This window comes from Micropterus salmoides, unplaced genomic scaffold (assembly GCF_014851395.1).
Source record: "Micropterus salmoides isolate LMB-PRFRI ecotype aquatic unplaced genomic scaffold, ASM1485139v1 Ms_hic_scaffold_20, whole genome shotgun sequence".
NCBI lineage: Eukaryota > Metazoa > Chordata > Actinopteri > Centrarchiformes > Centrarchidae > Micropterus > Micropterus salmoides.
The window spans coordinates 30,547,195-30,574,937 of NW_024041151.1; the positions used below are offsets into that span (position 1 = coordinate 30,547,195).

The 27,743-nt window shown below is 41.2% G+C and overlaps 1 protein-coding gene across 1 annotated transcript in view; it reads right to left on the minus strand.

The window, feature by feature from the left end:
• Nucleotides 1-1,171: 1,171 nt before the first annotated feature.
• Nucleotides 1,172-27,743, minus strand: part of scai (suppressor of cancer cell invasion) — a 34,687-nt gene continuing 8,115 nt past the window's right edge. Inside the window, exons 5-17 of the mRNA XM_038733912.1 lie at nt 26,877-26,975; nt 26,114-26,210; nt 23,249-23,347; nt 22,827-22,979; nt 18,750-18,851; nt 18,159-18,260; nt 17,014-17,092; nt 16,346-16,445; nt 15,863-15,944; nt 13,743-13,815; nt 13,139-13,312; nt 12,536-12,636; nt 1,172-7,167 (exon numbers count right to left, since the gene is read on the minus strand). Coding sequence (XP_038589840.1) covers nt 7,021-7,167; nt 12,536-12,636; nt 13,139-13,312; nt 13,743-13,815; nt 15,863-15,944; nt 16,346-16,445; nt 17,014-17,092; nt 18,159-18,260; nt 18,750-18,851; nt 22,827-22,979; nt 23,249-23,347; nt 26,114-26,210; nt 26,877-26,975 — 1,408 coding nt within the window. The 3' untranslated portion in view covers nt 1,172-7,020. The remainder of the gene's footprint in view (nt 7,168-12,535; nt 12,637-13,138; nt 13,313-13,742; nt 13,816-15,862; nt 15,945-16,345; nt 16,446-17,013; nt 17,093-18,158; nt 18,261-18,749; nt 18,852-22,826; nt 22,980-23,248; nt 23,348-26,113; nt 26,211-26,876; nt 26,976-27,743) is intronic.

The window sequence follows — 27,743 nt, forward strand, 5'->3', positions numbered from 1 at the left end:
TCCTTAGCAACACTCAACTCAACAAGCTGGTGGTAACAAAGATACTCAGTGTGTCAAGATACTTCCCCTTTCTTTGTACGCGTATCGTTAAATAGAGAAATGCACCGAACGGTAACCAAATCTGCTGTTTTAGTTGGCTTCATTATAACTGCATATTTGTTTGAGAATACTTATTAAAACACGCTCGCTAACAACTGAAACCTAAACTTTAGGCTGTATTAGGCCTTTGCACTTAGATCCCCGAGTGACTAATTTCGTGTAGTGCTGTAGTACCCTAACGTGGCCACTGGATGGTAGTAAAGAACCACATGTTCTCGCTGTGACACCTGGAGGGCTGTGAGTGCTCTATGATTTCATACCATTCATGTTCAACTCCACCAGTGTCAAGGCAGACACATCACAGAACTAGAAATGTTTCTATATGTACTATGGACACAATGTTTTGCTGACACGTCTCATTTAATTACAAAACAGTCTAGTGAAAAGGGTCACCTGGTTTGAGTCCATGTATCATGTCATATCAGTGGAGTCAAATGTTCTTAATCTCTCTATGTCACTCGTTACTTTATAAGAAATTTTTATTTTCTCTCTTGTTTCCAGTGTAGCCCAGCATTGTATGGACACAATCCTGGATCATGACAAATTATCTGATGAAGCAGATTTACGCTGTGTCATTTTGGGTGGGTTAAAAGAAAGTGAAGACACAGTTCAAAAATAGCTTTGACCCTCTATGGCTTAGACTTAGAAGAAATAACATATCGACCATTTCTTCTTCTTCATCTATGGTCACAACTACAGGCGCTGCTGTAACATTACAGATGTTGTATCCATAACTTGGACAGAATGCGCTTGAGAGCCATTATTGTTTACATATGCTGAATTTACATTTTGGGGGTCAATATAAAGCATAAATAAAGAGTTCACAAAATAAAAAAACTTTGAGTACACTAGTTGTCTATTTACCTGTTAAGTACAATAAGTCAGGCAGCAGTCCAAACCATGACAGATACTACTCAAAAATCTTCTTTATACAGTATTCTGAAAGACTTATTTTAAAAAACACTGCATCATTGATCCATGCTCTATGCTTCTTACACACGATGAACTAAAGGCAACAACGCAGAGAACTGAACATCCTCCCCAGTCCTTCAATAAAGACACTTACTGGTCCTTTTATGAAGCCACATTTTCTTTTTCTTTATTGGCTCCCTCTGGCAACACAGAAAAACCCCTCTGATACAGTCACAGATCTCAATCATTGAAAGTACACCAGTCTTTGGCACGTTCTATTCTAAACAAACATGCTGCTTACAGTGCATTTTCTTAAACTGAAATTTTGAAAATACATTTGACAGTTTGACACCGACTGAAAATCACAACAAGCAAGTCACACATGTTGCTATAAAGGAAGGCTGCACCCATCTTTTGGACATTCGGACACACGTATAAAAAGGTAGAAATGACCCCTGCATATCTGGGGGAGAAAACAGGATTGATCAGTCGGCAGTTATTTGCAATGTGTTCCAAAGAAACGTCCGCATGCTTCTCCATAGATGTGGGTCCATTATATGGAGCAGTGGCTTTTGTGCTTGTGCGTTCATGTGAAAAACAAGTATTTCTTGTGCTCTGGTAGATTCTAATACTGTACTAGTTATGCAGGGTGAACACTGATTTGGTCTCACCAGCGGACGATCTTCTCTGTCAGGTCGGTGTGGGTTTCTCTACTTCTTCTATGCACTTTCTCAATATCAATGTTGGACAAAAGTGCATAGAGCTTGCTTTAGAAAAGAAACCACGAAACAACTCAGTAGGATTGTGACAGCAATCCGATCATTACTGATTATGTGTCTCGGCTGAGCCATTTTCTGCTAGGAAACTTCACTAACTGCTGGAAACAACTTGAAAGTTCTCACATCATCTATGTTTCTCTAAGTTTGAACAGGTAAGCATGAGAATAAAAAAAAGATAACTCTAATTTGGGTCCAGGAATGCAAACATAGGTATATTTTAATCTTTTTAGGCTTTTAATCAGAATGAAACTTCTATCACTCAACAGTTTAACTATTTTATTATAACTAAAAGGCAATGACAGCAGTGGCAGAGGAAAGCCTTGTGCTGCTTGAGTGGGATTTTATCTTGGGGTCGTTGATCTTGCATAAGGCTTTATAATCCCATATGACAATAGTTTGTACTCTGTATGATGCTGTAGATCAGCCACCAATCTGAGAGTCGCTTCAAACACACCATCAAAAAGAGAATGTGTGCACAAGTTATTAGCACACATTATCTTGTTCTCACAAAAGAACATTTTGTTTGCACAAGTTAATATCGTGTTGATATCTCATTACTATCTCACAAATTAATGTCCTTGTTTATACAAGTTACGTTGTTTATACAAATAAATATCTTGTTTATAGAAATTACCTGGTAAGTAAAGTTTGTATCTTGTTTGCACAAATTAATACCTTCTTAATATCTTGTCTAAGTGGTATTGTTTCCACCCGTGCACACAAGATTTATCGCTAAGAATTTGTGCTAAAAAGAGTTGATCAGCTTCCAGGACTCTGGTGGCCCTGTAACAATACTCTTGACACTCAGCAAATTATGTGAAGCAGGAAATGCCGTTTTCATCATGCACAATCAATGTATGCTATTACACCATGCCCCACATGCTGCTGGGTAGCTGAAGTGGAATTGGAAACATGAAATAAAAATAAATATTCACACACACTCATACAATGCATAATCCTGGTTAATCTGTGCAGGAGCACAAGCAAATTCAAATTTGTATCTGCGCTAATGATCGCACTGGTGCTACATAATGAAATAATTGGTTGTGTTCATGGTCCTCTTTTAAAATATGAAGCACAGACGACATCACTACAGCAAACGGTCATAACAGAAGCTAACGTTATCTCGTTTATTTGTTTCTTTTTATAGTTATAATTATGATCAGTCACTTCACTGTTTGGGGTTATTTTCCATTAAATAATGCTTTTTGTGCCATTAGGCCACAATATTTTCTGTTTTCATGGGTTTTGAGTTCAGGGAACACACCATACAATAACATGTTATAAACATATAAACATGAACATACAAACTTGTCAACATGCAATATTTGACAATTTAAACAAATACATTTCTTCACTTCTTCTATCCTGATTGATGTCCATACATGTCAAAGTTTTTGTTTTGTTTTGTTTTTTTTAGTTGTTAATATTCCTTTGCAAAGTAAAAAAAATCATGAATGGCATTGCAATCCCCACCGACAGCATAGTTTTAGAGCACCACTGGCTATAAAACAAGGATTTCAAATTCTTTCAAACATGTTATTGCTGCCTTTTCAACACTTTTCAGAAACATGTTTCACACATTTCAGGCGGAAGCTGTTTAAAAAAGTGTGAGCAGATGAAAAGTTCCTGTAGGAAAATGTTTGAAATCACTGACTCACACGTTTATTCTTTGTAAAAAAAGAAGGTCACTGGTGTGACGGGCTGGCATGAAGAACAATCACACAGAAGTTTTCTCTTTTTTCCCCTAAAGCACAACACACAAGATCATAACAAGTTTACACTTCATAAAGTGCAAGCCTACAATATCTTAATCGTCATTACTGTCAACACAACGGAACATGGAGGTTGATATTACAATGAAAATGGAAAGAAAATGTATAAACAGCTCATTTTCCCAGACAAATGGAAAATGGAGAAAACAGCGGTAGTGTTCCTCTGCCTCTCTTCAAGTCCTTGAAAGTTGGAATGTAATATTTTTAGAAAAATGGCCAAAGAACAAACTGGCCTCGTGAACATTTCGCTCCTTCATTTCAACTTCATATTTCATTACACATTTTATAGACTTACTAAATACTGAACACACACATCTGTGCCAAAACATCCTTTTACATGATATGTACACACTCAAATAATGTCAATAAATATAATAACGGCTAAAAATAGTTTTCATTTGTGTCAATTCAAAAATCTTAATTCCTACAAGCCGTCTTGGCTACTTCCTGCATTAATGTTTATTTGAACATTTTGGTCAAAGCCAGTTCACGGTTTTCAGCATCACTACAATAGCCTGTGCAGTGTCTCCCCCTGCCAGGGCCACCTGGTAAACACTGGGGCTTTTCATACCTGCCTTCAGCTTGTTTCTACGTTGGGGAATGTTAAGATGTGGAGCATTATTCAAAACATAATACGGTCCAAAAATTTTTATTTTGCTTTTAGCTATTCTAAGACCCTTTTCCCATTTCAATGATAAGGGTGGTGATATTATATATTTTTAAATTATCCACAAATCCTGTGAAAAGTTCCAATCCAAACTGAATTATCTACCAACTGTGTATTAAAGTCCTGTGTGTGTGTATCACAGCCTGAAATATCTTCTTCCTCTGAGCCATAGAGCTCCATTGTCAAACTATTAACACCCATCAGGGAGCCTCACTGCTGCACTGGGTCACCTGTTCCTTCATCACCATGAACACACACTGTAGATTATTCTGACTCAGTCCCACATACACCGTCCTGCTGCCCCAAATACTCACTAGAGCACCACATGTAGACTTGTTTGATAAAAACTACAGTGAGCGGCTGTTACAGGAAATTACGGAGCCTTTAAAAAAAAAATAAAACTATACATTGTTTTTAAAGATTAGTGTCTTCAGTGGAAGATGGACTAACACACTGTCGCTTTTGGTCTTTGGTCTTATAACAATACCAATAAAAAAAACGACGACAACCTTATCCTTTACACTAGTGAAAACTTAATGGCAATCTGCCAATTAGATTATGAGACATCTTGTGTGCAATCTAACAATTTGGCCTAGGAATGGCACTAAAGGTCAAAGGAGGTCATAAGTATTAGAACAGAATAGAATCAGAATAGTAAGGTCATTACTATTCATAGTCTGGGAACCATGCACAACATCATATATTGTTTAAATGTTATATAAACACCATTGTTTGTGTATGTTGATAGTGGAAATTCTTCTGGTGTTCCCATGACCACTGAAGTCAACAAGCACACCTTTTCTCCACCGACTAGGTCTCTGGGCTCCTAATTCTGGTATCAGCTGAGACTGCATGGGGGATTTCATTCTGGCACCAGTCGGGCAGACTGATGTCTAATGAAATGCTACTTTCTACTGCTGGGCAAAACTGAAATAGAAATGATATCTGAAGTGACTGAAAAAGTACTTAGACTATGTCTCCTGAAGTGCTAGCTAGGACAGCGCACATGCTATCCTAAAAATTAAGATAAAATCAACTGTAATCTGACAGATCTTTGATTTTTTGGGTGTTGGGTGAAAGTGGACAGAAACAACGGCGAGACAGAGAGATGAATGATGATAAAGGTCCTGGGCCATCATGATTGAATGCGATGCGCCTTAGCATAACTGTGCTTCAGTCACAAGAACAGGCTACCTGGTTTAAGGCCAGTAACAGGATCAGTTTGGACATGATACTTCCTGTGGTCTATAATCAAGGTCTTGCTTGCAGGCAGTAACCACCATGACTGATGATGCTGGAAAGCATTAAGCAGCATTTCCTCTATTAACCACTAGATGATGGCCTAAAAAGTCTCTGACTGTTTGAAGCAGACAGTATGACCATCCGTTCTGTTGAAGCAAACAGCTACGGACGGCTGGCTTTTCACTTTGCCTCCAACTGCGGCCGTTCATAACACTTAACGCCTTCTCACATGGTTGGATGAAACGTCATGCAAACTAGGTCTTTGAAAGCATAACCTGGACCTCACTAGGGATAGGTAAGTAAGACAAGTCCGGAAAGTAGTTTACAAAGAAGCAAACCAATGATATTCCAATGAGGCTGTACAGGTAGGCAGGTCACATGAGGCCATGACCATTAAGGTTACTGATGTGTCAGTTAAGCAATAAATGGAATGGTGAATGTTGTTGGTGAAAAAAAACAATAGTATGCATACCACGTTACCTTTTCACAAAGTCAACTCCTCCGTTTTCAACCTAGATTGTCTTCATTTGTTGGGTCAACTATAAATCTACAGGCCCATGCAACACATGCACTGGCTCAATTTACTTCCCTACCCCATGCCATTTTAAAATCTACAAACCATTTTATAACTCTAAAAGATGGAGGCCATTCTTTGTGGATATAAGAACAAAATGGACGCATTCCTTTGCCTTTGCATGCAAGTATAGCCCAGTGAGATGAGGAAGGAATAAAGGTAACTTTCAAAGCGCATAAGCCTGAAACAATGAATGATTAAAGGTATTAAAAGGACTGCTGATTAATGACATGAAGGGGTGTGATGTCTTTAACTAATGAGGGCCGACAACACGCAACAGAACCTCATGCACCTCAGCCTGCTACAAGTTCAACTGTTTGGAAAATATAAAAATCTAGACCAAGAACAACATTTTTGGTGAAATCTTTCAAATTCTAACCTAGTGTGTGAATAATGTGCTAACATCATAGTTGTTTTTAATATTTACTCATGTTTTGTTTAGCACTGTGTTCTCGCTCTGTACCGCCCTGCTCTGCCTTGGTACAGACAAATAAAGTCACACCAGGACTTTTCTCTATCATCAGGCTTACAAACCTTCGCTAATGAAACAATGATACATTTTATAAAAAAAAACACTAAATCAAGCCGGCCAACTTCTTTACAATTATCTGACATGAGGAATAACGTCAGAGGCTGCGGTTTGGATGGGGAATGGTGAGTTGAAAAGTTATTTGCAGTGTCTTTCTCGCCCGTTTACTCTTATGTGATGCTTATTTTTACGAAGCAAGCCGCCGAGACTCAAAATGGAGAATTTACACTGTATTAAATTCTCTGGCTTATCTATGTAAACATTTTAATGTTGCACTACATCTGCATCCACAAGTAACAGTTAAATGCAGGACATGAATATGTGTGTGTGCTGAATCAGTTAATTCATTACCTGTAAAAGAAAAATAAAACAAAGACAACGGTGAGGGCTCTGGCAGTGGAGTCTGTATATACATGTATGCCATTTCGCCCTGTGCGAAGATGTTAGTAGGCTTCCAGTGAATCCTCCCAAAATAGGCTCTGCACGTCGAGCATGGTCGCCAGCTCCAAAATCTGCTTCTGTAGAAGGCTGCTCTCCACCGTGTCCTGTTTGGGGAGCTCAGGGTACGACTCTGGGAAACTCCGGGACTCCTGCAACACAAACACTTCTGACTCCCACAAATATCACAACAAGCACGCTGTAAAGGAATACAGTGAACTAACAGAAAAGGTTTTTCTGTGATTGCTAGCTGCCATGAACTGTTTAGTGTTTCACTGTGGGTGGAGGTCTCTACTAAAACCACCTTGGAAACACATCCACATTTTAAGCCAGTTACATTTATAAATGCATCATTTTCTTTCTGTTTCAACCCTCCGTCCAGACTACAACAGAGTTTTCTCAGCTAAAAACAGACCTTCTGTCTCACAAATACTACCTGTTGGTCAGCAGTCATACCCAAGCTGCTGCTCTGCAGTGACAAAATCATTTTCTTATAATTGTGACATGATTAGCATACATCCAGGTTAATGACAACAGCTCTGCTGTGTATTCAGCTTTACTGAAATTTAAAATGGGCAACACAGCCACTGACTCTGACTGGAGAGCTTAGGTCATTGTTTTTTGAAAAAGTTTACTTACTTACCTAGTTTACCCTGTACCCAATGAAACCCCAAACCAGTGTTTTAAAATGCATACTCTGGAAACAGTTTTAGTAGGGCTCTGATCTGAGGCGAGAAAAATGCCATTTTAGTTTGGATGGAGGGCTGAATCAGAGAAGACAAGTTTACAAATATATCTACTCACTGTACACCAAGCAGAACACGTTAGATGAGACTGTACATAAGACATTTATGCCAATATATTAACACACTTGCCTGATGTGTTTGTAGTTGCACTACAAACAATACAAACCGCTCTGTTACTGTAGAGAAAATAAAATGTAGGGGTTGAAAATCAGATTGTACTATGGGGCTTTGAACAATACACTCACCTTATTTCTGCATTTCTTAGTAAGGTATGTAACATACAGATAAGTGACTTCCACACACTGCAGTGCATGGTACAAAAAAGCAATTACTATCCCGTCATGCTCTGTGGCAGGTATAAAAATGCTGAGCATGCCCAGTTGATTCCGATTTTGTATCAGGATGGCAAGAGCAAAAGATCTAAGTGATCTAACTCCTAACCTCTATTATCTTGTATTGATTGCACTTTTTGTTAACTCTTACTTCCTTCCCTAGGTATTTACCCCATTGATGTGATATGTACTATGAGCTCTTACTAGTATTTATTGCTGCTAGTATGTATTGTCAGTTGTAGATCAGTATTTGATGCTCTGTTGATGCTTGTATGTTGTTCCTCAAATGTAAGTTGCTTTGGATAAAAGCGATGATAAAATGAGTAAATGTAAATTTAAATGGATGGCAGGAGCTTCAGTCACAAAGACGGCTCAGCTGGTGTGTGTCTCACCAGGAACAGTGACTTAAGTGAAATCAGCATTTAGATCTCTGGGAAAGACGTCAGTAAATATGCTCGGACATTGAGGTCAGCAGTGGTTGCGGTGCATAAACCCCTCATTACAAAGATGAATGCACACTGGAGAGTTCAGTGGTGCAAAAACCATCAGCACAGGTCTACAGATTCATCCTTCACCATATCCTCCACCCTATAGTGGGGGGCTCTGGTGGATCTGTTATACTGTGGGGGGCATTTTGTTGGCATGGTCTGGCTCCAGTTCAAGGGTCACAGGCAAGTCAATACAAAGTTGTTCCTTTAACCTATGATGAAACATTTCTATCCTAATGGGAGTGGTCTTTTAGCGGATCCACAGGGCACCAGCAGAGGCTGGCTCTGGGGACGTGGAACATCACCTCTCTGTGGGGGAAGGAGTCGAAATTTGTTCGGGAGATGGAGCGCTACCAGTTAGATCTGGTGGGGCTGACCTCCACACCGTCTCTGTTCTAGAACCGTACTCCTTGATAGGGGATGGACATTATTTTTCTCTGGAGTTGCTCAAGGTGTGAGGTGCCAGGCGGGTGTGGGGATACTCACAAGTCCCCGGCTGAGCGTCGCTACATTGGAGTTTACTCCGGTGAACGAGAGGGTCGCCTCCCTACGCCTTCGGGTAGTGGTGGGGGGGAACTGACTGTTGTTTGTGCATATGCACCAAACAGCAGTTTAGAGTACTCTGCCTTCTTGGAGACCTTGAATGGAGTTCTGTACAGGGCTCCAGTAGGGGACTCCATAGTTCTGCTGGGAGAGTTCATCATTGCTCACATGCGCGTTGGAGATACCTGGAAAAGCGTGATCGGGAGGAACGGCCGCCCTGATCTGAACCTGAGTGGGTGTTTCTTGTTAGACTTCTGTGCTAGTCATGGATTGTCTATAACAAACACCTTGCTTGTTCAAGCATAAGGATGCACATAAGTGTACATGGTACCAGAGCACCCTAGGCCAAAGATCGATGATCGATTTTGTTATCGCTTCATCTGATTTGAGGCTGTATGTCTCACTCAGGTGAAGAGAGGGGCGGAGCTGTCAACTGATCAACATCTGGTTGTGAGTTGGGTCAGGGGGTGGGGGGGGGGAGACTCTGGACAGACCTGGTAAGCCCAAACGGGTAGTGCAGGTGAACTGGAAACGTCTGGAGGACGCCCCTGTCCATGAGATCTTCAACTCAAACCTCCGGCGGAGCTTTTCTTGCATCACTGTGGAGGTTGGGGACATTGAACACAAGTAGGCAATGTTCAAAGCCTCTATTGCTGAAGCTGCAGCGGAAGGCTGTGGTCTCAAGGTCTTAGGTACCTCAAGGGGCGGTAACCCTCGAACACCATGGTGGACAACGGTGGTCAGGGAAGCTGTCTGACTGAAGAAGGAGGCCTTCCGGGATTTGTTGTCTCAAGAGGACTCCGGAGGCGGTTGCAAGATGCAAAGCAGCGGGTGCTGTGGCAGATGCAAAGCAGCGGGTGTGGGAGAAGTTCGGAGAAGACATGGAGAAGGACTTTCGGAGAACTGTCCGCCATCTCAGGAGGGGGAAGCGTCCAAGCTGTGTACAGTAAAGATGGGACCCTGTTGACCTCAACTGGGGAGGTCATTGGGCGGTGGAAGGAACACTTTGAGGAACTCCTAAATCCAACTGACTCTAGTAGAGGCAGAGCTGGAGGCTGATGGGGGGTTTCCCGTCAATTTCCCTGGAGGAAGTCACTGAGGTAGTCAAACATGCTAAATGCTAAAAGCTTTGGGTGTGGAGGGGCTGTCTTGGATGACACGTCTCTTTAACATTGCGTGGAAGTCCGGTACAGTGCCCAAGGAGTGGCAGACTGGGGTGGTGGTTCCCCTGTTCAAAAAGGGGACCAGAGAGTGTTTGCCAATAACAGGGGTATCACACTTCTCAGCCTTCCAGGTAAAGTCTACTCCAGGGTGCTGGAACAGAGGGTTCGGCCGATAGTTGAACCTCAGATCGAAGAGGAACAATGCAGTTTTTGTCCCGGTCGTGGAACAACTGACCAGCTCTTTACTCTCACGGATCCTGGAGTGGGCTTGGGAGTATGCCCATCCATTCGACATGTGCTTTGTGGATCTGGAGAAGGCGTATGACCGGGTCCCCCGGGAGATACTGTGGGAGGTGCTGTGGGAGTATGGGTTGAGGGGGGCCCTTCTCAGGGCTATCCAATCCCTGTACATCCAAAGCGAGAGCTGTGTCCAAGTACTCGGCAGTAAGTTGGACTCTTTCCAGGTGAGGGTTGGCCTTCGTCAGGGCTGCGCTTTGTCACCAATCCTGTTTGTGATATTCATGGACAGGATATCGAGGCGTAGTCGTGGCGAGGAGGGGCTGCGGTTTGGTGGGCTTGGGATCTCGTCACTGCTTTTTGTGGATGATGCGGTCCTGAGGGTATCATCGGTCCGTGACCTTCAGCTCTCACTGGATCTGTTCGCAGCAGAGTGTGAAGCGGTTGGGATGAGGATTAGCACCTCTAAATCTGTGGCCATGGTTCTCAGCAGGAAACCGGTGGAGTGCCAACTCCAGGTAGGGAATGAGTCCTTACCCCAAGTGAAGGAGTTCAAGTACCTTGGGGTCTTGTTCACGAGTGAGGGGAGACTGGAGCAGGAGATTGGCCGGAGAATCGGAGCAGCAGGGGCGGTATTGCACTCGCTTTACTGCACCGTTGTGACGAAAAGAGAGCTGAGGCGTAAGGCAAAGCTCTTGATCTACTGGTCAATTTTTGTTCCTACCCTCACCTACGGTCATGAAGGCTGGGTCATGACCGAAAGAACGAGATTGCGGGTACAAGCAGCCGAAATGGGTTTCCTCAGGCGGGTGGCTGGTGTCTCCCTTAGAGATAGGGTGAGAAGCTCAGCCATCCGCGGGGAGCTCAGAGTAGAGCCGCTGCTCCTTTGCGTTGAAAGGAGCCAGTTGAGGTGGTTTGGGCAACTTGTAAGAATGCCTCCTGGACGCCTCCCAAGGGAGGTGTTCCAGGCACGTCCAGCTGGGAGGAGGCCTCGGGGAAGACCCAGGACTAGGTGGAGAGATTATATCTCCACACTGGCCTGGGAATGCCTCGGGATCCCCCATTCAGACCCGATCCCGGATAAGCGGATGAAGATGGATGGATGTTTCTGTATTTTCTCAAACATCAAACAGCTGCATTCAAAATTCTGAAGTAGGATAAATACCATTTCTTTTTTAAAATCACATCCCTTCAGCTTGGGAGTGTGATCCGAGGTCAGAGTGAAGGATTGGATGAGTTGTGGAAGGAGAACACAGAGGCAGGAGTAATCTTCACCCGGTGTATTTTTTTCAAACAGGAAGCTCCTCCTACAGAGCAACCAAAGTTGGCTCATAATCAGTTACAAATGTTACTTAAATGTCCTATGTAAAACAACAAAACTATTTCTAATCATTTTTCTAATTGTGCTAACATAGAAATATTAAAAATACACATTACTGGAGTGGCTTGGTAGCTCAATATTTGCAGCGTATTTTAGTTCGATCTAGCCTTTGTTGCTTGTCATGCCCATCTTTCTCCACCCACTTCCTGTCTGTCCAATAAAGGTGAAGAATTTACCCCCAAAATATCTTTAAAACTCTTGACAGACATTTTGGTTACTTGAAGTTAAATATAGCTAATAAATGAATGTTGAATTGATTGTATTAATGAAGTGAGTGGTTATTTCATAAACAATGTAAATGAAAACAACATGCATAACGAAATGACCAGAAATGACTTTGGTTAGCAGGTTAGTTTTAAAATAACTTAGCCACAGAGGCTACACAATGGAGTAAATAATAGAACTGCAGAAACCAGAATGTGTCTGGCCACCGTGTGGGTTGGCACTGTGATAGACAGCACAGCAGCTTGTAGGTGTTTTACCAACAGCAACTGTTCTGGTGGACTGTGATGAACTGTGGGACGCACTTAGATATCACTCAACAGAGGCTGTGAAGCAGTATTGCGACAAATGGCGTTCAAATTCAAACAATGCAACTTCCTTGGGAAAAATGCAGCTGTAGTGACTTACCCGGAAGAGTTTGTGTAGTCTCAGTGCAGCTGAGCAGAACACAAAGCGGATCAGCAGCAGCCGGAGGAACTCGTCACCAAAGAATTGTAAAAAGGCTTGATCTGGGGAGACAGTGAAAAGATTAGTGGATTAATCAATTAATTGCTCAACAGAGTCATTAAATCAAGCTTTCAAAAGTTGAGAATTTCTTTTAACATCATCAGTTGAATGTGTTTTCGTATTAGATTGCTGGTTTGACAAAACAAGCAACCGTTTCTTTTTTAAATATCTTTTGGGCATTTCTGTAACTTTACTATAGAGTTGGAAGTAGAGAGATAACAAGAAATGAAAAGGAGAGAGAGAGATAAGAAATGGTCCCTGGCCAGACATGGTCCAGGGACACTGCAGTTCATGGTTGGTAGCGTTAGTCAGTAACCTATTCTCCTATTTTAGTGAATTAAATAATTCAATTAGTGAAACGGCATTCCTTTTACCATGGCTAATACCGTTTTGACTTGAAAATGAAAAAAAACACAAATAAAAACATGTATTGCATGTTCCGTGGTCCACTCTAATCTTCACAGCATACTAGCAGACTAGAAAGAACTATGTGAGATACACTACCTATGGTCCGTGATCGAGTTATCATCTGCCCAATGTCACGGTAGACTTTGCGAAGAAATTCTTGAGCCCTCTCCCACAGTCCTCGTCGCACGCTGTTTAAGCCGCACACAGAGGAGAAAGCCAAGAGTGGGCTGTAAAGGAACAGAGTGAAGAGACTCCCACGCTGAGACTGATCTGAACAGGGAAGCAGAGACATGGCACAGGGGACAGGTGAGAACACGAGACATGTCTCTTCATGATCACATAAACACAGCGCCTGGAAACCTTGTGAAAGCAGAAGCCTCAATAACTTCAAAAAAGACAATACATTTTTAAACTAAGACTGACTAATGACTAAGATTTAGGTTAATAAATAAGGATTGATTTAAAATCAATTTTTCCAACTATATCCAAGTATTTAATTACAATTCAGCAAAACTGACAGCTGAAAACGGTTTTCCCACGTGCAGACCAAAACCAACAATGAATGTTTCCTACTAACCAGAACGGTGTAGTACTGATGTAACAAGTTGTTACTTCTGATCTTTTCATGGGATTTGTTGACAGCAGTGAGATAGAGAATATCATCAAACTTAATTGAGCTGAGTTCTACAGTAACACACACCTTGTACACTCTTGGGATATACTGTAGGTGATAGTAGGCACACCAGAGGCTGGCCAAACAGATTTGTGAAATTCTGTTAAACAGAAGACAGAAACAGTCATAAATTACAAGAATATGCATTCACAGTGTGATAATATCATATACTGAACAAAATTATAAACTTTTGTTTTTGCCCCCATTCATCATGAGCTGAACTCAAAGATCTAAGACTTTCTCTATGTACACAAAAGGTGTGTGTGTGTGTGTGTGTGTGGGGGGGGGGGGGGTGTCTCGTGTAACCACCATTTGGTCTGCGTTTGTGAGGCCGGTTGGATGTACTGCCAAGTTCTCAGACAGCTTATGGTAGAGAATGATGGACATACCTCCAGTCAGTATGCCAATTCATAGTTTTCAGTCGCGTTGACCAGGAGGGTAAAACAACGGACCAACACACCGCTACTCCCCCGTAGATACGCTGCAAAAGCAGTCAAATTGTATTTGTATCACCTTTAACCTTAAGAAAAAGAAAGACATGAACACAAACTGCAAGTGTTGGGCATATCCGATCCATATAATGTTACAGCATCCACTGCTGCATTTCTACTTTTAAAAACCGCCAGGTCACTGCCACCGCTCAACTGCGGTATGTTTACTTTTACCTTCTGGGGAATACCATCCAGCATTTCCAACAGTCTTTTTTGCCCTCCAAGGGCATATTACATTTTCCTTGGAATATGATGTCACATGAAAATTATGAATTGCACGCTCCCTCAAAACTTGTGACATCTGTGATGGAACTGCTCATGTTTGAGTGGCCTTTTATTACTGCCAGCCTAAGGCACACCTGTGCAATCCCCATGCTGTCTGATCAGCATCTTGATATGCCACACCTGTGAGGTGGATGGATTATCTCGGCAAAGGAGAAGTGCTCACTAACAGATTTTGAAAGATTTGTGTTGTTTCTTTGAGTTCAGCTCGTGATGAATGGGGGCAAAAACAAAAGTGTTAAGTTTATAATTTTGTTCAGTATATATACCACATTTTTTTAAAGACAAAGTTAGGGATGGAAACAGGAGGAAGTGAACATCAACTTGAACCCATTTTCTTATTTATTTAGTTTGTAGTGTACCAACAGACGCACAGCCATCACTGGATGATTTTGATACTGAAGACAACTTAAAAAGGAAACAATGATATCTTCGGGAGGTTTTCACACTGAACCTAAAGATGGGTTTCACGTCAGGAACTAGGAGCCTTACCCCAAACCCAATAGGAAGTCAGACAGTTTAAATATAATGTGCAATTTCAGGGGATCTTTTATTTACAGCCTCCATACTTTAATTTAAGTCTTTCTAGAGAATTCATTTGATCAACTTTTCACAGGGCAATCTTCCTTCACAATGAAATGTTGTTCAAAGTTTGAGTTTTCGCTGAACAGTGTGTGGTCAAATTTCACCATGAAACAGGAAGTAGCTGTAACTTCAGTGTACACTGTAAAATCTGCCCGGAACTAGACATAAGTGTCCATCTACATGCCAATATTCAGATAGCCATAACACCACCTACTGGCAACAGGACATTACAGGCACTATACTCTTAAAAACCTCTCCTAGTAGATTAACTACATCTGAAGTATTTTCAGCAAGACCTTAATGATACTCAATAATTCAGCTTTTGAGTTTTCATCAAAAGCTGTTGCGGTGGTGACGCATTATTCGCCATGAAAAAGGAAGTATTGTTGTAACTTGAGTGTCCATTGTCCAATCTGCCCCAAATTTGTGCCCCGGCCTGAAATGTTCACTGGGTGGTGTACACTTGATATACTGGAACATGACGTATAATTAGTGGGTATTCTTTAGCACCACGTGGAGGACGCAGGAAGTGACATTAACCTCATATGTGCAGTGTCCAAAACATACAAAAATTCTAAGCCACGCTCGCCTCCAGTTATGACAACGCAGCTGCGGAACTCCACAACATGCAGGAAGGTGCGAGGAGCTGTTCATCAGCCAAATCAGCAGCCAAACTACAATAACTAAGTTCCTGTTGTTTTTAGAACACCAGCATGCACTTGTCCATTTCACTTCACAGGACTCTCCCTCTATTGTTGTTTGAAAACATCTGATACACATTTAACGTACCTTGTAGGCTGTGCTGTTAGAAGAATCCACAATGACAAAAAGTGGCTTCCGGGTGAAAGGGAATAAGTCCCCTGGATGAAGGCTGCAACATTACAAACAAGTCAAGGTCAGGAAGTTATATTTCTGTCCCAGCAAGGATTCCTTTTTAGTTATTTCTCAGGTTGCTGGTTATGTATACATGGACAGAGTTTCTAAACTTGTTATTAACAGAGAGAGGGCAGCAGTCAGACATCAGACTGGGTCAGATGGATGCTATTTAATAAGTCACAGCAAGCCAAAGTAAAAGACTGGTTCCACTGATTGGGTTAAGGCTAGCAACTGCCAACTAGGAGGAATTGTTTTTGGTACATTTTTACATAAAAAAAACAACCTTGTTCTGCTCCACATTTAGAAATATTTAAAAATTTCAGCTTTTCCTAAAATGTTAAATGAACATTTTGAAAAATGCTAATAAACACATTAGACAGATTAATCATGCCTCACCAGTGCATTTCTTTCTGGGCCTGATTCCTCTTCTGCACCGTCTCTCCGTTCACCACATCTCGATTTGTATTTGTGAGAACTCCTCCAAAATCATAAGGCCCTACAGGAAGTGTTCAAAGACAAAACTTTAGTTTCTTCAACTTGAAAAGACACGGTAGATTGTGACACATACAGTACTGTGAAAAAGTTTAAGCAGGTGTGAAATAATACTGTAGAGTAAGACTGTTTTCAAAAATAGGCATATTACTAGATTATATTATTAGTAAAATCAATATTTGGTGTGACCACCCTTTGCCCTCATCAATACTTCTAGGTACACTTGCACATAGTTTTTGAAGAACTCAGCAGGTAGGTCGTCCCAAACATCTTGAGAACTCCCCACAGTTCTTCTGTGGATTGAGACAGCCTCAGATGCTTCTCTCTCTTCATGTAATCCAAGACAGACTGGATGATGTTGAGATCAGGGCTCTGTGGAGGCCACACCATTACTTCCAATACTCCTTGTTCTTCTTTACACTCAAAATGTTCTTAATGACTTTGGGCTCGTACAGCAGTCACACCAAATAAGTATCTGATTTAGATTTTTTAAACAGTTTGGTGTCATGTCCATTTTTCATGAATATTCCATATTATATTTGTGGGGAAAAGTCTAATATTTAGCATTTTACCTTCATAATCTGAATTCCCAGTAGGGAAGACCCCAGTAGCTGACAGGTAGACAAGCAGAACGCTGTTGGCAGGCAATTCCTGGAAATTAGAGCAAAAGATAATGTAGCAATAATACAATTGTACAATTAGGTTAGATTAAAGAGGTGGTTTTATGCTCATTTTCAGGTTCAAAATCCCAGGGGTTGTACCAGAACAGGTTTACATGGTTTAATTTTCAATATTTCTTTTGATACTGCACATTGCTGCAGCTCCTCTTTTCACCCTGTGTTGAAGGTTTCGTTTTAGCTATGGAGTGATACATCTTGTCTCTAAATGATCTTTTTTGGGAGTTGCACATGCGCAGTTCCTAGTTAAGGACTACTAGCCAATCAGAAGCAGAGTAGGGCAGGTCAGTGAGAAGCCGGTAAACACGGCTTCGGTTCAGCTGTACATGTTGCCGACCAGCTTGGCAACATGGACTGGAGCAAGAGTTTCAGAGTGGTGAGTTATTAATCTGTAACAAAAGTATCTTTCATCCATAAAGTTAACTGAGCTCTGTCTCTACATCACAGGAACAACTTTATGTCCACTGACTGCCTGGAGGGTAGCTAGTGTTTGGAAGGGAGAGGAGAGCTGTGTGCTGCAGCTCACTGTTTTTCTTTGTCTGACTAGTTGCTTGGCGAGCGTTATATGAGGCGCATTTAGCTTTCATCCCTGTGACGTCACAAGGATATAAGGGAAAAGGCTGGACTACAAACGAGCTGTTTTCAGGCAGTTCAGAGCAGTTTTCTGTGGGAGATGGGAACTCACTTTGGACTTTTTCCCTTTGCAAACCTATGACATGCCCAAAAAATTTATATAACTCAATAAAGTAGAGGGGAAAAGCCAAAAAGCACAATACAACCTCTTTAAAATGCTACATGTACTTTAAATGGTGACATGAAATAAATGGGTAGGGGATGCAGAAGAAAACCCATCCATCTCCCCCAGTCAGTTGTCCCCAAAAGATGCCCCTCCAAAAACAATATTTGGATATTCACATTAATATGGCTAAAGCTGAGAATCTAAATAGCAACATCGTCGTCTTGACGACTTTTCATGTCTAATTATAAACCAGTAACTTAACCTATTTCAGGCTACTTGTATTATTAAAGTGAATACTGACCTTAAAAGAGGCAGACAAGAAAGTAAAAAGCTGGCTGAATGTTGGCTTGTACAGCAAATACTTGTGAGGGTTTTCTCTTTTGGCTGGCTTCTCGTTGGGTTCCTGTGGAGAAATATTTTATAGAATTACTGTATTACATATTTCAGTTTACTTTATGTACAAAATGCTAACTGCTAATGCTAAATCTTCCAGGAGGCGTTTGCGTGTTCTTTGTTCATCACATTTGTCATCTACAAAATTAGCCAGACCCCAGTGGGGAATTATGCAACTCTTGAGGGAGTGATGCATCTCACTTAAAGCATAATTACAGGGTTGCTATTACACACCACAACTTGGTGACATACACGTCTTTGCTACTGATTGGCCCTGAGAGAGACTGCATCATTTATGAGACATAACAAGTTTACTGTTGCCGTGGTGGGAACAGTCTGCTTTTTAAATACACATACAACTTTCTCATTTAACTGAAGCAAAATAAAAGCACAATATAAAAACCTTGCATCATAGTAGCTGGTGTCTTCTCTCTTTATGTTGTAAAAACCTTAATTCAACAGAACCACAAGTACGCTATCTATATAACATGAGACTTACCAGCGTTCCTTGTTTCGAGGTCTGTGTGGCCAGGTTTACAGGTTCCCTCTCCAAAGCTTGAAGCATACGGAACATATCGATGGTTAATTCACTGAATTTCACCTAAAAAGGGAAGAAAACAACACTGACATCAACTTACTATTGAGATATTTGTAGAGAATCAGTATTTTAGGCATTGTGGTTTTACAGACGAAAGAATAAGTAAGTTTTTGTTAGGACACAGAAAATTGTTTGTGGACTGACAAAATGAGGGCCTCCAAAGTCAAATTACACATGCCATACTGCCAACTGAGCAAAAATTACATTTAAAATCCTCTCTAAATAAGTCTTATAGAGATTTTAGTTTTTGGTCAGTATTATAGCCAGCAGAGGGCACTGCAACTACAGGTGGCACCTCCCACAGATGGAGAGGAAGAACATGGAATGGGAGTGCTGAGAGGACAAATAAGTCAGATACCAGATGCAGAGAGGGGTTCGTCCTGGATGTTAGTCAGGTGTTATTTTACTGTTGTAAGTTACAACAATATACATTTGGACACACAACTAGTTACCGCCCAAGTAAGATGAATGTTTTTATAAATCTAATAAAAAGCTAATGTCAGTGTTTTTGACCTCTTACACCAGGGTTCTCCTTCTGTAAATTAGTAAGGTATTCTGTAAACTGCCTTAAAGGGCACTGTCAAGACAGACTGGTAAACCGTAACATCCAGAATACAGGCGTACTGTACTCTTTCTTCACTTCCATAAACTCCTCAATAAAGGTGAGGAGCCAAAATTTAAGAAGATTCTCGTTCATGTGGCAAGTGCTGCTGTGACACACACACAGACACACAAAACTGAGGGGGACAAATTCTTGTCCATCTTGATTATATAGCAGAAACAGGTCCAAACATGTTGTATTACCAGGTCTTCATTAACTCATGTATAAGGCAAATGTGTCACCCAATCCCAAACATATTGGGCGGGGAAGCTGACTTTGCTGGTCCACTTGAATTCTCCATAAAGACTTCAAACTTAAATGTGTTAATAATAAAATAAATACACCTTTTCAAGATTCATAATTATTTTTTCAATATTTATATGAATGAAGATTCTGCTCTGATAGAAGGCCAACGACTAGAAATTGTAGGTCAACACTTTCCCATATTGTTTTGTTAGTGTTGCTGCTAAGAGCAGAGTTAAAATGCAGATCTGTGAGCCAGACAGATAAGAGAGAAGAACATGAAAAGCTGACACTAAAACACTGGCCCCCCTGCAGTTTTTTAAACATTAAAAACTGTCTTATGACACCTGTTCATGGTTTTTGGCTACCTGTTCTGCTCCATTTGTGGGCAAGTTGTATTCACAAAAATAAGCAGACAAAATGGTTACAAAAGCATACTGCAAATAGTTATTTTTATAAGGGGACCTGGAATTTTTTTTAAATATTACTACAACTGTCAACCTTTTTATATACAGTCTATGTTGTCAACGCCATGTCATCATTGAGCTAGTGTAACTGAAATAAAGAGGGATGGTTTCAGAAGAAGTTTGATGCTAAAAGACACCTCACTAAAGCAAAGCAGTCCATGGAAAAGTACCTTGTACAGTTTCTGACCACTAGTGGCACTATGGAACAGAAGTTTTACAAGTGGGTCAGCATTTTGCTTGTGCACATGCATGCCTGTGACATGACACAGTCCTGCCAACGGTTTTTCACTTGTCCACTGACCTACAGGTGGTGTTAACATTCCAAGAAACGCAGCAATGCTTCCACAATTGCAGTGAAGAAGATGACTGCTAGCAAGTAAACAAGAATGTAAACAAAGCTGGTTTTGAAATATGTTTTATGAGGAAGGAAATGAATTCAACACAACACTGTACAGAGAAATGTTGTTTGTCTACTGAGGGGGCATCGTGGCCCTGAAGTTCCTGCGGCAGCTGGAACACAATACATTCAGTGTAGGTGATGGTACACTGACATGGGAGATGAAGATGTCCCTGTGGTCACTAGCATTAAAGCACCATTATGCAGTATTTTATCTTAAAGGTGCCGTAGAAATTGTATTTCCCTAGGTTGTGCAGTGCAGTGTGTCTCACAGAAAGTTCTTTTACAGTTATGAAGGAAAGATAAATATTTTCTGTTTTTCTCTCTTATGTCCTCTAGCTGCTCTGCCACAACTCTGTGATTTAAGTTTCTTGATGGACAGATAGCTTTATTTGTTGCTAATGTTATGGATTGCTAACAGCTAGCTGCTAGTTGCTAATAGTAGCTCCTGTTATCAGCTGGCTCTGAACCAGCGGTCCAAACTTCTGTAGTAATGTTAGAGGTGTAAACACAAACACACCCCCAAAGCACCAAACTTCCAGTCTGGGCAGAATCAGCAATAGTGAGCAGCAGCTGCTGACAGTAGTAGTTAGCGGTTAAAGTAACTAGTAACATATAAACTCAGAGGGGAAACAGGACAAGATTATTTCCATCAACTCTGATCCAGTTTCTGTAAAACCACACAACACAACTTTATTCAGTTGTGTTGTGTACAGTAATCAGTAAGGCCACATCTCGCACAGCAGGCCTCGATTCAGCTAGGTGCTGCTAAGTCCCGCCTCTCTTTTGTGCTTGGGGAAACTGGCCAATCAGAAGCAAGTGGGTTTTCAGGGACAGGCGCTAAAACTGAGTGTTCAGACAGAGGGTGAAAAGAGATGCTGAAGCAGTGGACAATATGAGAAATATAAGGTGTTTTTTTAACATTGAAGAATTTAAATACCCTAAATACAAGTAATGAACCTTAAAATGAGCATTCAACTACACCTTTCAATTAACAGCTTAAAAATTATTTTGATGTACACTGGCTTGTAATAGGTTGCATGGCATCTCTGTAATTGCTACTCTGGGCCTGCTATAGCTCTGTTTAACACTGGAATCCCAGCAGGAACTGTTCGCGAGAACAGTGTAATAACTCTTCAGCAAGCAAGCAATAAAAAGAAGCAAAGAGTATAGAATGTACAATTTAAGTTCTTTGGAGGAAGTTAGCTCGGCATTCTAAGTATGGATATCATGGCAGAGGCTGTGAAGAGACCAAAGAAGGCGTCAAAGGAAGCGAGGAAGAGAAAAAGAGAGAGCGACCGAGCAAGAGACCAGAAAAGAGTAAATATGAGACTGGCTTTTACTCTTTTGTGTGAGCTAAAAGGATGCAGGACAGATGCACAGCTGGCCTTCTTTCGGTTACTAGTCAGTAATAACAGCTGCTTGCTGTGTGTTGTGTTGTTGTGCTTCCTTGATGTTTGGCGACTCGAGCAAAATCAGCCAGAGGTTTCACAGACAAAGGTTTTAGCCACTAGCTATAAATCTGGAGTTGTTAGCAAACTTACTACCTAACACCCTCTGACATCGGTAACGTTACTGTAAGTGCTCTTGCTTCAGTTGCTGTTTAGCTTTGTTGGCTAGCTCGCCACCCAAGTTTCAAGCAACATTTTGCTGCTGCTGGTGTAGAGCTGCAACACAGCCAGCTGAGCCGGCAACATAACAGTGCTCAGCAGCCTCTATGGACAGAACGTCAGTTACTGGCAGAGGCAAGTAGACCAAAGAGGACGTTTACGGAGGAAACTAAGGAGAGAAAAAGAGAGTGACCAACCAAGAGGCTGCCCGACATTGGCAAGAGTGTTATGAAATAAAAGGCTGTGGAAAAAACGTCGAGCTGTGCATTTTTTATTGCAACTTATTGATGCCACATACGGTTTTCACATGTGACACATTTAAATTCCAGATGATAAATCTTTGATCAAACAAGTCTTTTTACCCCTGTGGAGAAATTTACACTAACTCTCAGGACAGGTCTTTACTACTTGTCAATTTTGTTTGTACCTCATAGAAAATTCTAAATAGGAAAAAATTTGTAAATGTGACCAAGTTCTCTCAAATCACTCATACCTTAATATTGAATCTGTCTCTATCCTGTGTAAGACAATGTCAGCAAGTTTCAGCGGCACTGAAATGTTTGATGTTTGTTTGAGAGTCAACAAGTCTTTAATAAGAATAATCAAAAACTGTGTTGATGTGAATGAGGTGTTAGGAACTGCAAATTAGTGGGTTAAAACCTGGTTGTTACAGTTGCCGATGATTAGTGCATCTGCGAGGACGAGCTGCCCAACCACCATGCCTTGTTCCAGTGGAGGCACACTTCCCTCCTGCAGCCGATTGCTGGTGACGACAACAGAACTGTTGTCATTCAGAACCACCACTGGATCTGCCTGTTTTACAAATGGAGAGAAACACTAGTGAACCACAGCTGATGTAATGTACCAGGCTGCAGACAACTCAACAACTTCTTTACTTACCTGGCTGTCAGTCCAGGAAGAAGAAATGTTGTATTAATGTTTTCATTTCAGTAACTTCACATATCTATGGGTTTTTATTATCTTTTTATAAGATACATCAAGAACTCAGGCCAATCTAATCAAACACCTTTTTAACATGCATGATGGATAATAAAGTAGACAACATTGAAAGGGCTGGTTACCTCTACAAAAGCTGCCACTTCCTGCAGAACCAGGTTCCATTCCAATTGGTCCTCTGTGTTGAATCGCTGTGTGTAATCTTCGATTTCCTCGGATAACTCCTGCAGGTAGCAGACAGAGATGAAGTTCCAGATTCAGTCAGGCAAATGTACAAATACAGTTTTTATACACTACTGTAAAGGTTTGACTGGACTGCTAGATTTACTATACAACTATACATATTTTAAATTTCATGAGGCAGGCTAACTTGCTCCAGTATTCTGAATGGTGAAACTAGAAGCTGTAATCAAAATTTTGGTTTTGGACACTTGTGACAGCCCATTTCCAAAAGGCTTCCAAAGGGGGCAGGCTTGCCATTGAGAGCAGACACATTTAAGGTTGCGTAAATGAAGCATACCCAGCCAGTGTGTTTGTAAAATGTCCGGAGGCAAAGTCATAGTGTTTGTCAACTATCCATCTGTCTTTGCATGTGAAGATAGGGTTAAGCATCAAGAACCTGTTCCAAAATTCAGATTCCAAAAGGAATCATTAAGAAATGTAAATTTCGATTCTGCTTATTGGTTTCTAAACAACTTTTACTAACTCTAGTTTCAAAGAAACCGTGTACTGCGAACACTTATCGTGTAACTACCAGGATCTGGCTATCTGTCTGTGCATCCTTTTCAGAATCTGAACCATCTAGTGAATTGGTTGGGGAATAGGGTGGCTGAGGGCTGCATATGGGGGAGCTATACGTTTCCCACTCCTCTCCCCCCGCCTCTCCCCTCTCACATCGCCCTTCATGCCGGCCATATCTGATACATTTTCCTATTCTCAAATGTTGCTTCTCTCACCCGCACTTAAGCCCTCATCAATGGGGTTTTGGCACAAGCCACATTTCTTTGCTTTTAAAGAGTTGGAATTAAAAATCCCAAAGAACATATAGCCCTTCTGCCTTCGTCTTGGACCAGCAGTCAGCTAGTCAGAGTGCACATGTTCAGATCTACCGTGGCACAGTTTGGCATGGTGGCAGGCTATGGGGGTTGATGGCATCAGCCCTCCTGGTGGTGAGACTGGGCAGACAGATCTTGAGCATCTTGTGGCCTCTCTCAGAGCCACAATGATTACACTCTCTGTGACCATCTGAGAAATGAGCATTTTTTTCCCCTCACAGAAGGCCTGGAACTTGTCACAGTTCTGACTAGAGAGGTGGTAACCACAGATTTCAGTATGCTTGGTTGGAGTGGTGAATTGGTGACAAGGCTGTAAATGGGGATTGAAGCAGCCGCGTCAAAAATGTTATTATGTCACTAAAACTATTGGCTGCTTTTTTAATGCTAATGCGAAAACATTTTCCCCCATCTCTAGAGTCGTCATGTACTGTTTACAGTGGTCAGTTACACCTGGAGACAGGCAAACTGATACAATTTGGAGTAGATTTGCTGTCTGAGCTAATCCCCTGCACTGCTGAATGGAAATCACATCAGATTTGGCAAAGATGTCCTCAGTGGCAGCTGTTTTCCTTTCAGGAACAACGAGACACACCACCAGCAGTGGATTCATTTGAATGTGTATTAGTGGTGCAGCAGTTCATGATTTTGTCCAGAACAAGTGTAGGATGTTTTTTATACGACTCTCTTCAGTTCGATAGTCCCTGTGAATCAAATAAGCCTAATACTAATCATTTTTGGGTGTGAGTTCCACCCAGAACGTTTTGCTGCTGGAACGGCTGCTGTTATCCGTTAGCTGAACTATGCTAGTAAGGTTAACCTATGATGCATAGATAATATACTGATTTGAGTCACCAGAGCTGGAGGAGCCTCCTGTAATTTAGATCTATCTTTTGAGAGTATTGTGGCTTCCTAGGAAGTTACAGCTACACTGGACAAAGTGGTGGCAGTGGTCCGTTGTTCCTGCTCTGTAAAAGCAGCAGCTTTGGTCGTACAGGTGTTATTCACCGCACAAGCAGTTGTTCTATGCGTCAATGAATAGACCAGTGCTTAAACCGGACTGATGGCTCTAATGGTCAATTAAAAGCAGCAGTGGGTAGCAATTGAACATACAATGCAAAACCTCCCATGTCTCTCTGTGCTGCTCATATCACTCTGCTAAGCCCCTCCCACCAACCTTAACCAGCATTGGGCTCGCTCTCCACAGCAAGAGTCTCACCAAGACCCCAGCCCCTCTAGCTTCGACTCATCTTCTCAAAGATGACTGACGCCCAAGGCAGCGTGCCCCAGGCTTCAGAGGCAGCTGCAACAGCGTCTAACAGCAGGATGAGAGGCTGGAACACCACTGGTGATATGAGCGCCATCAAACATAATGAGCCCAAAGTTGGGTGTGTAGCCGGGACGTGTTCACATGTGTTTTATACTATACACTGTTGGCAAAGGAGGGGCGGGCAGTTCATTGCTGCTGGTTGTTTCTCAGATGCGGTGTTTGTAAAAACTTCTGAAGCCAAGCTGAAGATATAAAGCTCGACTCAGTGAAAGCATGCAGCTCTGTTCGTGACTCCAATCAGCCACTTAAGGATCTGCTCTCTAAAATCATACTAAAAAGGTGCCTGCCCTATGGGCGGGGCCCGTGACTGGTGCTCGCACAGACAAAGTGCATCATCCACCAGGTCCATATGTGACTGTAAGCGAAGAGTTTTTGAGGAATGGTGAGCTAAGGTGCATGTTAGGTCTAATCTTTTCTACAGTCTAATTTAAGCATTTCGTCCTGCCTACAGGACTTCTTAAAGAAATCCCATTATCTTACTTTTATGTGAGAGGTTGTGGCAGTCTGTCAGATAAGCAAGACTGGTGTACTGCTGTCTAAATTTCACATAATGAGACACTGAAATTAATGCTACATGAGGTACACAGGTGGGGGGGGATCTTCCATACCTTCACCAAAACTTTGACTAGATCCAGCTTGTTCAGCAGTAGACAGACGACAATGTAGCGAGCATAATATCGAAGCTTCTTCACTACTAATTCTGGCCTGATAAAAAGACAAGAGAACACAATATGAACTTCTAAAGTCAGTAATCTAAGGATTACAATTCTAATTTCTGTATGTCTAATGATTTTCTATTTTCTTTTTATCAACAAATCCCTTGACAACAATGATTTGATTCCACTAACAAGTCCTGTGCGTGTATCACAGCCTGTTCCTTCATCACCATGAACACAGTTTCTTTCGACTGACATACATCCCGCTGCCCCAAATACTCACTACAGTACCATATGTGGATTCATCCGCTGCAGAAAATAGTCCCAAACAAATGCACTGTTTATTCCCATTTGAGTGGTGTTTGATTAAAACCACAGGGGCAAGATGTTTAAGGAATTCACAAAAAATACCATATAATCACAAAATGTTTTGAGGATGAAGATTTTCAGTAGGAACCAATGATCTTGCAGTTCAAAGCCTACAGAACAGAGAAGTCTTTTCAAGGGATTTGTTGAAAATAACAAAAATATAGAATATCGCCAGTCGTATCCTCCACTTTAAATTTGCTACACATATTCATTATACAGAATGAGTGCATTTGACTCAGTTTTTAACACAAATGAAAACTAAATAAATCTTTTTGTTTAAAAACTCCAAAAAAAACCTTTATTATATACCAAGCAAAGGCATTTACTTTCTGAAATTACAACGTACCTGTCCTCTTTGTTGACCTGAAAGTAATAGGAGCGCTGACGGATGGCTGAGTAGAATGAAAAAGCCTCATTCAGGTAACTTGTTTCTGAGGTACGAAGGCTGTCAATCAGGATTAGAAAGTAGAAGGTGTATTGGTATATACAGTATCAGAAGCACATTTCAATCCATTCATAGCATTTCAATACACTGGAAAACATTTCATTCAGTTATACCAAACTACAAACTGAAATGTATCAAATGTAGCATAAATTAACATTTGAGGAAGACTGTAGAAATGTGTAATAATACACATTATCTAGTCTGTTATTTTTGCCTTAAGATGAAAGTTAGAAAAATCAATATAGTTTATTTATAGTTTGTTTATAGTCCTCATACACAAAAATCCAAGGGTTAATTAGCATAATCAACACCCTTGCAACTTGTCCTGCTCTGTTTGTGGGCAAGTTTCATTCACAAAAATGTTAGCAAAGAGTAAAAAGAAGAATTTCATGTGTCAAGATGACATAATTCAGCTGCCAACGACGTGTCACAAGAGCAACGCTGTAGTGTGACAGAATTAAAGAAGAAAGGATTTTACATAAAGTTAGATGCTAAAAACATCTTTCTAAAGCAAAACAGTCCATGACTAATATGAGAGGTGATCAAGGGGCAAATCACAGAGATATTAGACCAGGTGATGTACTCTGTCGGGTGCAACAGAGGATCATACTGGAAAATTGCGTAAAGACCCTGAGGTCGCTGCTGAAGTGAGCAAATTTTCCTAAAAATTACTGAACTGTGCAAGTTTCTGTGCCAATTGTGAAATCATAAAAACTAAAATCACCTCTCAGAGGCAAGCCACGAGTGTTTTGCCCTGTGGAGAAAAGT